This window comes from Punica granatum, chromosome 3 (assembly GCF_007655135.1).
Source record: "Punica granatum isolate Tunisia-2019 chromosome 3, ASM765513v2, whole genome shotgun sequence".
Lineage (NCBI taxonomy): Eukaryota > Viridiplantae > Streptophyta > Magnoliopsida > Myrtales > Lythraceae > Punica > Punica granatum.
In genome coordinates, this window is record NC_045129.1 from 31,133,640 (window position 1) to 31,147,290 (window position 13,651).

The 13,651-nt window shown below is 39.6% G+C and overlaps 2 protein-coding genes across 2 annotated transcripts; one reads left to right on the forward strand and one right to left on the reverse strand.

The window, feature by feature from the left end:
• The first annotated feature begins 241 nt into the window (after window positions 1-241).
• LOC116198948 (xyloglucan endotransglucosylase/hydrolase protein 31-like) lies at window positions 242-2,151 on the forward strand. Its single transcript, XM_031529225.1, has 4 exons — window positions 242-506; window positions 619-719; window positions 1,097-1,314; window positions 1,434-2,151. Exons 1-4 carry the CDS (start codon window positions 272-274, stop codon window positions 1,789-1,791), a joined length of 912 nt encoding a protein of 303 aa, XP_031385085.1. The 5' UTR covers window positions 242-271; the 3' UTR covers window positions 1,792-2,151.
• A 5,940-nt stretch (window positions 2,152-8,091) lies between these two features.
• LOC116201400 (probable glucuronoxylan glucuronosyltransferase IRX7) lies at window positions 8,092-10,701 on the reverse strand. The gene is made up of 3 exons (XM_031532626.1): window positions 10,096-10,701; window positions 9,376-9,988; window positions 8,092-9,190 (listed from the first exon to the last, which is right to left on the reverse strand). Exons 1-3 carry the CDS (start codon window positions 10,412-10,414, stop codon window positions 8,710-8,712), a joined length of 1,413 nt encoding a protein of 470 aa, XP_031388486.1. The 5' UTR covers window positions 10,415-10,701; the 3' UTR covers window positions 8,092-8,709.
• Between the last annotated feature and the right edge of the window lie 2,950 nt (window positions 10,702-13,651).

Below are 13,651 nucleotides of genomic sequence, written 5' to 3' on the forward strand. Positions count from 1 at the left end.
TTAGATTCATGCCCGTGGCATGGGCTGAAAAATTAATTTCGTGCCCGCAACACATATTAATGGAAACAACTGATCAATTGTTTTCCCACATAAACGAGCTATAGCTAGGAAATGGCAATCATCGAATCAAATTGTGTCTCATCCCACATGACCAATCAACCAAACTTATCAAATGTGGGGCCCCCACATTACCCTTTTGATCTGCAACACCAACTACAAATGCCAGGCAACTCCCCACCCTGCTCTCTGCAATCCTAGTTATTATCATAATATGAAGAGAATGTCTCTCCATTCCTATCTTCCTCTCCTCAAATCATCATTTCTTCTTCTAGTTGTTGTCATTCTGTTCCCATGCGTAGCGGCACAGGGTCCTCCTTCTCCAGGGTACTACCCCAGCTCCAAGTTCCATGCCATAGGATTCAACGAAGGGTTCAAGAACCGGTGGGGACCGCAGCACCAGACCGTTGACCAGGGCTCCTTGACCATCTGGCTTGATAGAACCTCAGGTCCTGCTTAACATAATGTGTACTTGCCAAGTAGGTTTTATGAATGGTGATCATTGTTTGTTAGTGCCTCAAATTCCGCTAATCGTTAGCTTTGCCTTTTAAAATCAAGCAGGCAGCGGGTTCAAGTCCTTGAAACCTTATCGGTCTGGATACTTCAGCACCACCATGAAACTTCAACGTGGCTATACTGCTGGAGTGAACACAAACTTCTATGTACTGACTGACATCTTGCTTTCTTTCTACTAGCTCCTACAATCGGTGGCGACTCGTATCGTACCGAGCTTCTCCGGGTCGTATTGGAAAAGAACATCTAAATAATTAAGCAGGCCCTGACTTGTCATCCGTTACTCAGTTTCATTATCATATCAAGTATATTGAAAACCCTAATTAACGTAACTACAACGAGCTTGCGACTCATTATGTAAAATGTGGAACACATTTATGATACGTACTATATATAAACATATCCTTTCATTGGCAGTTTCTTCTTTTATTCTAGATAATAGTATCATTATGTAAACCAGCAAAATTTTAATAAGCTAATTATGCAAAATCTAATTGATGGCTGTAATAATCTTTCCACTCTGCAGCTCTCGAACAATGAGGATTACCCGGGGAACCATGACGAGGTCGACATAGAATTCCTAGGAACGACCCCGGATAAGCCTTACACTGTGCAGACGAATGTGTACATTAGGGGAAGTGGTGATGGAACTATCATCGGACGGGAGATGAAATTCCACCTCTGGTTCGACCCGACCCAGGACTTTCACAACTATGCCATTCTCTGGGCCCCGGATGAGATCGTGTCAGTTGCTCTCTCCCCCTGACTTAGAAACATAAAATCGATCCAATAATCTGACGACCCAGTTTGTATTTAATCCTTGACATTGACGTTAATCTAGGCATTAATTTTCTTAATAACAGATTCTTGGTAGATGATGTGCCAATTCGGAGGTACCCGAGAAAGAGCAACAAGACGTTCCCCTCAAGGCCAATGTGGGTCTACGGATCAATATGGGACGCGTCGGATTGGGCCACAGAAAATGGAAAATACAAAGCCGATTACCAGTACCAACCTTTCATCGGCAGATACAAGAACTTCAAGCTAAAAGGGTGCAGTCCGGATGACTCTTCATGCAAAGCGCCTTCTGTGGCTCCACAAAGATCGGGTGGATTGACCGCACAGCAAAATGCAGCCATGGAATGGGTACAGAGCAGCTACCTGGTCTATGACTATTGCCAGGATCCGAGTAGAGACCATACACAGATTCCCGAATGTTAGAGAGGTCATTCGAGTGTCAGACCCGCACATGGGACCAGAAAACAACAGCGCTGGACCCGCATCTTTAAATTTAATTTGATCTCTCTAATATTTTCTTACATTTAATCACTACTTAATTATTATTTTTAAGGTATGGTGGATAGGGGTCTTTGTGACGAGAAAGTGCAAAAATTTGCTAGTTGAATGCGTCCAAAGTCCCTTTGCCATGTAGTAGAATGAAGCAAATGCTCTTTTCCAGAACGATGAAGTCCCCTCACGGGAAGTGAAGAGAATCGAAGAATATATATATTTATAGATAAGAAGGGAAAAGAGGAAACAGACATAAAGGTTACTTGTGAATCTTTTATTGTCTTTATTTGATGTCAGATTGTCAAATGTGCCCCCCCACCCGTGAGCCAATTCAGAGGATCATACTGTTATTTGCCCCCACCGAAAAGAAAAAACGAGAGGTTTGGGGCAATGTTATATCCATTTATACTCCTTCTTGATTTAAAATTGAGAAGTCCTAAATTCGATTCTCACAATTAGGAACTCTCGTGTCCTTATATTACACGCTCTTTTTTGTCTAATTGAAAAGTGCAACCGAGCTCTAATACATGAGATTGAGATCCCATGAATTTGCACTCCATATAATTCACTGCAGCTAAACTTAAGATCATAATCGAGCATTTGTATTTAATTAAAATTGATTTTTGTTTTTACTTTTCATTCTTGTCTGCATTGAGCTTTATCTAATCCTATTACATAAAAGTACCACCATTAGATATTAAGAAAGTCCAATCTAATCCTCGCGAGTGGGATTGTCGTGATCGCTTATTTCTCCTTCCTCTCTCCTTTAGTAAGTTAATGGGTCTCATTTGTAAACAAAAAAATGTCACAATTCCTTTTTTTTTTACAAAGTTCATGACCTTGTACAATAAAATAAAAATCTTAATAACTAATAAAGAGGTATGGGTAACCCTATAACCAATATCGAACATGAAATCTCTTAGTTAACAAGCGTTCATGCACTACATCTTTTTTTTTCACAAATCTATTTTATGTATAGGAATTTGATTAATAAGTCTATAAAGTATGCTTCAATATCTTGTAACACCGTGGGAAAAAGGATGTAGTGTAGTGACACACATCCTTGCATGGTTAACTAGAGGTTTCAGGTCAAATTCTTATAATAAAACTATTTATACCCTTTTATATTAAATTTAATATTTTCTTATATTAGACATATAGACCTCGCCTTTTTAATTGGAAAATCTTCTCATACCCTTATGCAAAATAATCGGACTTACTTTTGTTAACCGGAAAAAGAAAATCATTGGATTTGGTTGAAAATTACATCATACATATTTACATATACATATATATATATATATATATATTTTGGTGTGTGAAAGTCACTTCATCATAAAAATATATATATACACTTGGACATCATTCATATGTAAAAAAGAGAGGTCAAGACAATCGGACCGAGTAATGATTTTTCTTCTACCTGGCATCTAACTTTGGATCCTTAAAGGCACCGCGTTTGCATTGATTTTTGGATTCAAGTTCTTTAGTCACTTGTACCTATATTTGTATACATATTGTAGGTATATCAATATAGAAGACAGCCAAATCTCGCCCATTTGTGTTACGTATGTACGTTATGCATGTCTTTTTTTTCTTGTTTTATGGCGCCAATAAATGTGCAATCATTTGGTCATATATGTTATATGTACACACATGGATGATCCTTCGAGACCAAAAGAAGTACACACACATATATATATATATATTGTTATTTATTATAAATAAGGCAGGGGTCTCAAGCTGTTGATGACCAAAGGGCTCCGACATGTTTGATATATATCAACAGTGGCCGTCGTTATTATGAAAGGGGAAAGGAAGGTACGTCGACCGGGGGATGTTGCATGGCAGATTGATATTGGATGATCTAAAAGGTAGTTTTCTCAATCATCGAAAGCATACGCATAAATTTTCACCCAAAAAAGCATGCACATAAATATATAAAAGGACGATAAGCCAATAGTGAAATGGTGATAAGAAATTAGTGCATTATTATGTGATGTAACGTTCTTGTCATGATCCCTCACCCCCACCAATCGCATAGACGAGAGAGCATCTTACAACAGAATTTTTTGTCGTTTTCGATTACGAAAAAACTTGTAATTTTAGTAAGAAATATGAAAAAAAATATAAATAAATGGAAACGAAATGTCCTAACAACAAGAAAGACGAGTGCCATTACACATTCATATTTGGTATCTTTGAGAGAATCTTACAATAGACATTTTTGTCATTTTCGATAACGAAAAGATTTATAAATTTAGTAAGAAATACGAATATATATATATATATAAATAAATGGACATGATGTCCGTTTGGTTTTAGGATCGGTTTTTAAAATTTTAAGTCTAACTTTAACTCTACTCACTATACAACAAAAATTAACAATACAATTATTACTTTTTTCTTTTTCTTTAATTTTTTTAATCATTCAATTCAATTTTTAATACTAAATTCTCTCGATTATTCATTATTTTTTTACATTTTTTCTCATAATTCAACAACACAATCATTACAACCCAATTAAAATCAAAATTCAACTATACTTAACTCTAAAACCAAACACACAAAATATCCTAGTAACAAAAAAGACGAGTGCAATTACACATTTAGATTCGATATCTTTTAAATCAAGTTCCTTTTTTTCAGTAATTAAAATCAAGTTCCTTTTTTCCCCACACGAAAGACCAAAAGTCCTTTTTCTCCGCCAAGAAAAGAAAGAAGCAATATGTTACACCCAATGAGCATGACAAAGCTAGAATTAGTAAAACTACGAGTAAATGATCTTCCACGTACATGAAAACAAATATATGGGACAATATTTATATATATATATATATATATATGGGAGGGCAGGGGCTCATCGGATGATTATCTGTGCGCGAAATTATATAAAATGCGAGGCTTCCCTTAGGTCGGTTCCTGTAACCTGGTGTAACCTGACAAAGAAGCACCATAAACATTGAGTCGGGGGCGAGTTCCGACTGTCTTGCACTACCTAGAGCTGTTATACGTTGCATATATGCTTTGAATGAATCGCACAACAACGATATTGGATACTTCCAGAGCCATTCCTAGAGCAAGATCCTCTCAAGTCCCGCATCTGACTAGTGACAAGCATGTACGCATGGTGCTTCGGCATATTGTGTGTAGGAGGGCGCTTGTTACATTTTTCGACTAGGACGGCCAACCGATCAAGCAATCAATCCGACCGTCGGCCGGATCCATGGGCTTTTATATGGAGCCCGTATTAATGGGCCTCCGGTGCTGGCTGGCAGCCGTGGTGGACTGCAGGAGGAGATGAGTTCTCGGCCCATGCCAAAATGGACCATCTATATGTCAAATTGCAATTATATATTTATAGACACATTTCTTCGATTCAATTGGAAGCCAACTGAATCTTGTAATATGGCCGAAAAACTGAATTTTGTATACGAGTCCAAGCCCAAGCCTACCATTTTTTGCTGCTTCGAAGAGATCATATGAAGCATTGATATATATATCTCATCGGTCCAAGGGTCTTCTAGGAGCTTCGATGTTGCCATCAAGGTATCGTGCCATCCTACTTAACAATCATTATTAGATCATTGAAATGAGAGAGAAATCGAGAAAGAGGATGTTATCGAAGGGTTATTAAACTAGAGGTACAATTTTGATGGCACTTTTAAATTTTTCTTGAGTATAATTTTTTTGATATGCATCATAATACCATGAAACACAATGAGTTCCAACTATTTTAATTCGAGCGGAGTTAGTCCACTAAAAATTAAAGCTCACCCAACGTGGATAAGATGGAGTACAATTTAGATGAATCCTTAGTAGAGAAAATATGTGAAGAGATACTAGAAATCGCAGTACTAGATAGTGACGATAACAGTTGCATCAAAATATAAGATTTGAGTAAGGGAGATTTTAATATGACCGTGTGTCGGGATACACGGTCTTTCCGTGGTCGGATGTGTAATGCACATGAGACCTACACACATTTAACGTGTGGGATGCCGCGTCCCAATAACACACCGTCATAATAGCCCGACCGAGTTTGATTTAAGTAAATGTAAGTATTAAGAAAATCTAAAGAAGATGGGGGCTTGGGAATACTCAACAACGGGCAATTGTCGATGGAGAGTGTGAGGGCATGACCACAGTAACTCTAACGGCGGACGCATCCTGTTGTCCACTACATTGGCCAAGACTTAAGAGAGGTTGACGATTATTCATTTGATATCCTGAAATCTTGTGAACCATGAATAATTCAGGTTCAAATCAAATTGACCAATAACAGAGTGAAATTATTTTAATCGTTTTTTTTTATTGTTACTTACAAGACTTGAAATCGACACTTTTAATTAAAAAAAATAATTGTCGAGTTATTACTTATTTGAATCAATTCATTTGGTAAATATCCGTATTTAATTGAAGCTGTCTGACAACCCTTCCCTTCTTCCAACTATTGTCAGACCTTCTGGGGTCATTCAACTATGTGTTGTCAGTCCGCTGACACCATCCCTCTCTCTCTGTCTCTCTCTTTTTCTACAAAAAAAAAAATGAAACTTTTCATAAGCAAAAGAGCAGCTTTTGTTTTCAGGGACACCCTGATAGGCCTGAACTAACTTTTCCCATTGAGAAACTTCAAATTGATTATTTTTTATTAGAATAAACAGGCTGTTTGGTTCGATGCAATTAAGTCGGATTTGATATTACTGATAATCTAGATTGCTTCGAGATATATTGTCACCAATTAAATTACTGGTAATTCAACATTGCCATATTTGGTATTTCAATTAACATTACTGACACATCTTATCTTATCCGTATTTCATTTTATAATAATCATCAAATAAAATAGACTTTCAAAATACCCTCCATTCATTTCGTCTTTCTCATCAAATCCCTAAGTTGCACTGCATTTGGCTCCTCTATGGCCAACAACGACATATCTCCAGATTTTCTACTACTCTCCACCATTACTTGCACCTTCCTTTTCTATTTCTTTTTTTTTATTATTCAATGCAGAGACTCCTACTCAAAGTAGCACAGCTTAGATTAAAATCTCGAGTGCTTCGAATCGAAGAAGAGCTGCCCAACTGAAGAATTCCTTCTTCGATTCAAAGCACAGAGGCTTTGATCGAAGCCTTGCTGCTTTGATTGGAAGCTTAGAGGATTCGATCGGAAGCTTAGAGGCTTCAATTGAAGCTCTCATGCTTCGTTCTGAATATTGCTTTTAGGGTTCTCCGATCAAGAATGAAAGTGAGACTAATGGCCGCAGCGCTGGCTGCACTGCTGGTGGTCGGGCTAGCGACAGTGACGGTGGCTGGCAACGGGCCTAGGGGTAGTAACAGTGATGACGATGGTAGGTAGGGGGCGTGGAAGAGGAAGATAATAATGCTGAAAGAGGTAATTTTGGACATTAAAAAATTAGAGATTGCCACTAAGGTGGTAATGCACATAGACATCTTCCTCAGTGGGAATCTTCATTGCCATATTAGTGGGGATATGACAATTCACATTACCGGTAATATGGTGCAATCAAATATGTCAATGTAGTGAGCCCAGACAATTTAAACGAAGATTACTGGTAACGTGGATAGATTGTCTTGTAACAAACGCGTCTTTAGCATGAGATGGTTGTGAAAGAAAGTGCTAAGGGTAGTTATTTGATTAATTTCTTGAAATATAGGTCCAAATATGTAAAGGGCATGTTATTAAACAACAAAAAGGAAAAGGGAGACCAACCCAAGGGGGTCTTTTCAATAGAACGAAAGTACAATTTCTGTATTAAAAGGATAAGCTACTTGTCCTCGATTTTAAATCAAAAAATCGATTTCATTTTTCATCAGCAAATTTTTTCCCTATCATTTTCTCATTCGCCTGAAAACCAGACTCATGAGATGCACCGGATGTCACAACCCACAAGCTGTGCATAATGAATGCACATCATTTTTTTTTTCTGGTACGTGAATGCACATTATATTGGCTATAATATTTTAATGCACATACGTACTACCAATAACCGGAGCCAAAATCCGAGAACTTAGGTATTTCCCCGAGATAGTATTTTCCCGATCTAAACAAGAGCATATGCCATGCCCTAATTGTCACTGCCCAAGCCAAGCCAAAGACCACCCTTGATATTAAAGGAATTCCACTTCTGTTTCCTAAAGTCGTCCATATTTGTCAGTAAATTTAATAATATTCACCAAGCCAACGAAAAATAAAAAATAAAAAAAATAAAGTAAAGGAGAGGAGAGGTTAGATTTATTCATTAGGGTCACATTCTGTACATTGGGAGATGGAATTGGAGCCATACCTCCACATTTGCTTCAAAAATCGAATTTCCTCTGACATTACATGTTACATACAATAATAAATGAACCATGAATCCCCTTCTGTACAATGCAGAAAATTCATTCTTTTACGGACCCCAAAAAATTCCCCATCTTTCACTCGGGACATTAACATACCATCATATGCTTCCCGTCGTCTCCGCCACCTCTCCCTTATCCCGACCCCATCAATGCCAGAAACCTAATCCAACAATTATCGGACACTCCGGACATATCATCTAGAGCGCATACATTGTAAGATGTCTAGTTTCAGATCAATTTTGACACTCGACGACTTCGTCTCGATTGCATTGTCTTCCCGTTCCACCGTGCTGAACCGACCTTGTTAGAAGAACAAGGGCCAATGATTTTCCAAACCAAAAGAAGTGGCATGTGAGAGCGGTCCACGTTATATAAAATAAATCCAGCTGTCCGGCATTATCCTTCCATGCAAGCGCATCCACGTTAGGAAAAGGCCAATACCCCCCCGACCATCTGAGCTGGCACGCTCAATCCCCCTCCCTTACGTGTCACTCGCCCATTGGCTGGGAACCTTAGCCGTTCTCGGCGACCTGTCGAGCTTCCGGGAGAGCGCATCCAGCACCTGCCACGTGGCGTCACCGTACTGGACCCGATCGTTGAAGAGCAGGGCCCGCCTGACGTCCGGGTCCCACAGGTTCCTCTGTATGACCGTGAGGTTGGTCGCGGTCACGTGCTCGAGTATGGCGTCGAGCTTCCCCGCGTCCCTCTCCGCCACCGTAAGGGATATCTCCGGCCACGGCACGGCTTCCGGGAAGGGCAGCTGGATGCCGTCGGCGATGATCACCGGGACGCAGCCCAGCGCCACGGACTCGACCAGCCGCGGGCTCCACGGTGCCCACCCAAGCGGACAGAGGCAGAATACTGACCGTAAAATTTCCAACTGGTAGCCGGCGAACCGGTGCCTCTTGAGGTAGAATCTCCTGTCCCCATTGAACTTATGCCATATCAACGATCGCACTGCCCTGTAAAGAACAAGACGAGATTGACCGTAAATTAAACGAACACCGAAGCATACTAAAAGCACCTCCTGATCAAGGTCAACCCGATGTTCAAATGGGATTAATCGGTCTCAAATGTACACCATCTTGCCTGATTAAGTCGATTATTAATTTTCCAAAATCCAATGATTAGGGAGTTGATTAATTACTTGCTGTAGAAACGGCCGCTGATGTTCTTGGGATGGACCTCCATCTTCCCGCGGAAGAACACCCAGATGTCTCTAGGGCCGTCCATCGGAGCCTTCCCGAGGGTCCGCCGGACGCCCTCCGGCGGAATGTACGGCGGGATGACCACATTCTCCACCTCCTGACATGGGTGCTTGTAATTAACTCCGAATGTCTGCAACACGACCGAGTTCTTAAAAAACTCCGGTATCCCATCCGCAATGGCTCTGTCCTCCATGGCGTGGAAACAAGCGCCGTAATCGTGAGAGGCGACGAAGACGTGGTCGGAGCCCTGGCTGCGGTTCCAGAAAGGGTACTCCGATGAGATGAGGTCGATTGCGGAGGAAATGAGCGACCTTGCGTGGCCGATCGCAGGGAAGCCATTGACAGTGCTGAAGTTGCAGGAGACGTAGACAGGCACGAAGAAGAAGTCGGCCTCGTAGGGGTCGAACGTCCTCACGTCGCTGCTGAGCAGGGCCCGGTGGATGGCCACCTCGGCCCCGAACAGGTGGGTGCTGCACCGCTCGTTCGAGAGCCAATCGGAATTGTACCTCGGGGGCAGCTCGTAGACGAACACCTTCAAATCGGCCAACAGCCCTGCAAATGTTCCAAACACAACCAATTCAATCAATCAAAGTTCAAAGTTTCCTCCAAACTTCGAAACTTTAACTAATGTGGGTAGGCAAATGGATTTGGAAAGCTACCATCTTTGCTGGCAGAGGTGGAGTTGATGGACTCAATGAGAGCTCGGGAGGCGTGGGAGGATCCGGCGCTCGAGACGAGCCGGTGGCCTCGATGACCGTGGGGGCTGTGGCTGATGAGGTAAGAGCTAAGGAAGTAGAGGGAGAGGGAGACCCAGAGGAGCCATTTGTAATTCCTGAAGCAGAGGTTCTTGTCTTGGTGGTGTCTCTGGTGCTGCTTGGGATGATGATGCAGGAGCTTCATCCTGACATAGAAGCCCCTCCTAGCCCCTGCCGCGGGTCTCCTAAGCTGCTGCTGCTGCGTCTGCTGTATCTGCTCCATTTCATAACTGCGATTTAATCAATGGAGCGTGGGAGTAGGAAGAAGGTGGTGGGAGAGGGCTTTCGAGGTTCGATGAGAAGGAGCTTTCGGGTAATATTTTGGGAAGATGTGGAAGAAGAAGAAGAAGAAGAAGAAGAAGTAGAGATGAAGGGATTGATGATGGGGAATAATGTCTGTGGTGTATTGGTGTAGTTAATTGGTTGGCTCCTTCTCGTTTAGGGATAAAGAACCAAACCAAGCAGAAATATTTTGCGAAGACTCAAAGATCATTTCTTGCTCTTGGATTTGTTGCTGGTTTTGTCTGCTCCCATCACATCAGGAGGAGAATTTAATTATAAAAGGGTAAAACTGCAATTTTGGATTAAATATTTGCATTCTCAGGGAGCGAAGTGAAGGGAGACAGAGTAAATGTCAGAGAAAAAGAGAGAGAGTGGGGGGTCGTATTGTATTGTAGGCAGAACGTCACATGGTAAAGGAGCAGAAGGGACCGCACCTCATCGGTTTCGAATTTCCATGTTTTTTTTTTTAATCTCTTTTCTTAATTATTAATTATTATGTAATTTCATTTAATTAATTTGGAAAATTCCTTGAATTTAACGATCGACTAGGTAGATGTGCTTTGGCAAAATTATATTCATTTCATTTCACTCATGCCCCCCTCAGGCTTCTCTACTAATGAGGTCGTAGGTCACAAGCCATTAGCATAACCGGGAGGGGAAAATAAAAATAAAAAGAGGTGGTAGGTCACATGCCATTCTCATAACCTCATCTTCATGTCCCTTCTTACAATAACAAATTCGCGATCCCTACTGTGTATTCCTTTGGATAAACATTCGAGCATCTATCACTCTGTTTGGCTTTCACATCCTTCATCTAACACGATTGTAGTATTGCACTTCTTTTTTTGTAAAGAATATACAGATTTCAACAATGGTCCTAATGAGTTTGAGGGTATTGGATATCTTTAATAATTTTTTCATATTCGTTCTAGGGAAAGTTTCTCGCTTCCTCTTCGAAACGGTTTCTCTTGATCCTTCTTATCAGTTTGGGGATGAATTAGCATTTGGGTGAAGACCAGTGTAAGTGTAAACTATTCAAAGTAGGGGTGTGCACGGGTATCGGGTATACCCGGAATCGGTTGGAACCTACCCTAACAGGTAGGGTCCGGGTAGCTCGTATTGAAAATAGGGTAGGTTCCGGGTATTAAAATTAGGAACTTGTAAAAATCGGTTCCGGTTCCGGTTCCGGTTCCTGCCTACAGGATACCCGAAACCGGTTTTTTATTGAAAAAAAAGAGAGCAAAGAGCAAAGTTACTATCTTCTCTAATGAATCAGAACAGAGACACTTTGTTGTGTGAGATCGTATTATGGATGTTCAATTTTGTCGATGGATTGATGAGACATATTATTATTTCATTGTTGTTGATTAATCTAAATTTTATTGATATTATATTTGGTATGATTACTGATTATGTATGTGATATTTTCGATTTTATTTAGCGAGAGAAAAAAATTTACAGGTTTTAACAGAATATCCGGAATCTGTGGTATAATATAGGTTCCGGATAGGTTTCGGTTCCATGATTCAACAGAGTAGGGTCCGGTTTCAAAATCTTGGAACCTGTCCCTTACAGGGTAGGGTCCGGGTATTATGAAAAATATAGGGTACTCGGAACCGATCACTCCTAGTTCAAAGAGTTCAAAAGACGATAAAGAAATTGTAGAATTTTTTTTCTTCTTTTTCTGAATAAATTTTTACTCATTTAAGATGCTAATTACTTTTTTACTCCGAGGATAGCCTTCGAGTCCTACGTCATAAATTCAGTCTATTGACTTTATAATGTGGAATGAGCAAGGTGACTGTGATTGAACAAGTATCCATCTAGTCTAGGACTCCTTCAAATCAATGTTTACAGGTTGGCCAAATTAATTTATTTCTCTCCCTCACTCTGTCCCCTTCTTTCTTTTTTGTTCTTTCTCGGTAACATAATATGTAATGACGGACTGGTCCCAACCGTACAAATGCAGATGTCTATAATTATTACCGTATTGAAATGATGACCATTACTTAGGGCCATAAATTCTCTCACCGATTTCACAAGTACTTGTAATCAATAGAATGAATAGGTGGTTGGTTCAATCGATTTCACACATATTTTTTTTAAGTAAAAGTTTTAAATTTAAGTTTTATGGATAAAAAAAAATTTTAATTGTGAGAGTTTCATCATTAGTGAGCCGACCTAACTTGAAATGGATTACTCGAAATCTATTGGACTGTCAAATACCATGATACACATCAGAAGAGAAGGGGGTATAGGTGGCGTACACACACACCTGATAACTAAGAAATATCGAGTTCGATATCTAGTGAGATTATGTATGCATTTTTATTAGTTACTAAAATTTATTTTTAATTATATTATGTCAACGGGCATCCATTGTAACTCAATGGAAAAAATATATATATATATATATATTGAGTTCCACTTTCCATTAGTAATATATCATGCGCGAGGTTTAATTCTTTTCTTTTAATCTCTATTAGGACCATGAGTCTCATTTATAAATATAATTAATTAATAAAAAAATTCTCATCAGTCTTATTTCCTCCGACAACTGTTTTATTAAATTTAATCATAATACATATATACATATATATTTATATATATATATATATATTGAGATTATGAGATGTCATCAATCTATATTAAATAAGCATGAGATTCGGCTTGCCTTGAGAACGAATATGACACTAATCTTTTCTTTTCTTTTCGCTGAATATGAAAGTAATCTTTTCGAAAGCAAGGCCATTAAGTCTTAGTACAAAAGTTTGAGAAGAAGGGTATAGAGGAGAAAGTGGCCTTTAGAAGGGAATAAGAAGTTAATAATTGACAGAAAAAAGATAGGAGAAAAAGGTTAATTTAGCATCCACTGATGTTAGAAGGCATATTATATGGTCATTATTTCCCTATGTCCGTTATAAAATGGCTCCTTTAATTTTGTTCCATGGCTTTTCGAAGGAATCGACAAACACATGTGGCATGTTAATCGGACTTATAAACAAAATCAGGTGCACTTCTGTCTTGGATCTCTTAGGACTTGCCAAACATATATTCCTTAGCATCTCGCGTATTATATATAGCTATGAATAAATCTTATGTTTTGTTATTTGACTCGTTCGGGAGGGATTAGCTGGCATCGAGTTCAACATACCCCGATCATCACCAAAAGAAGAAA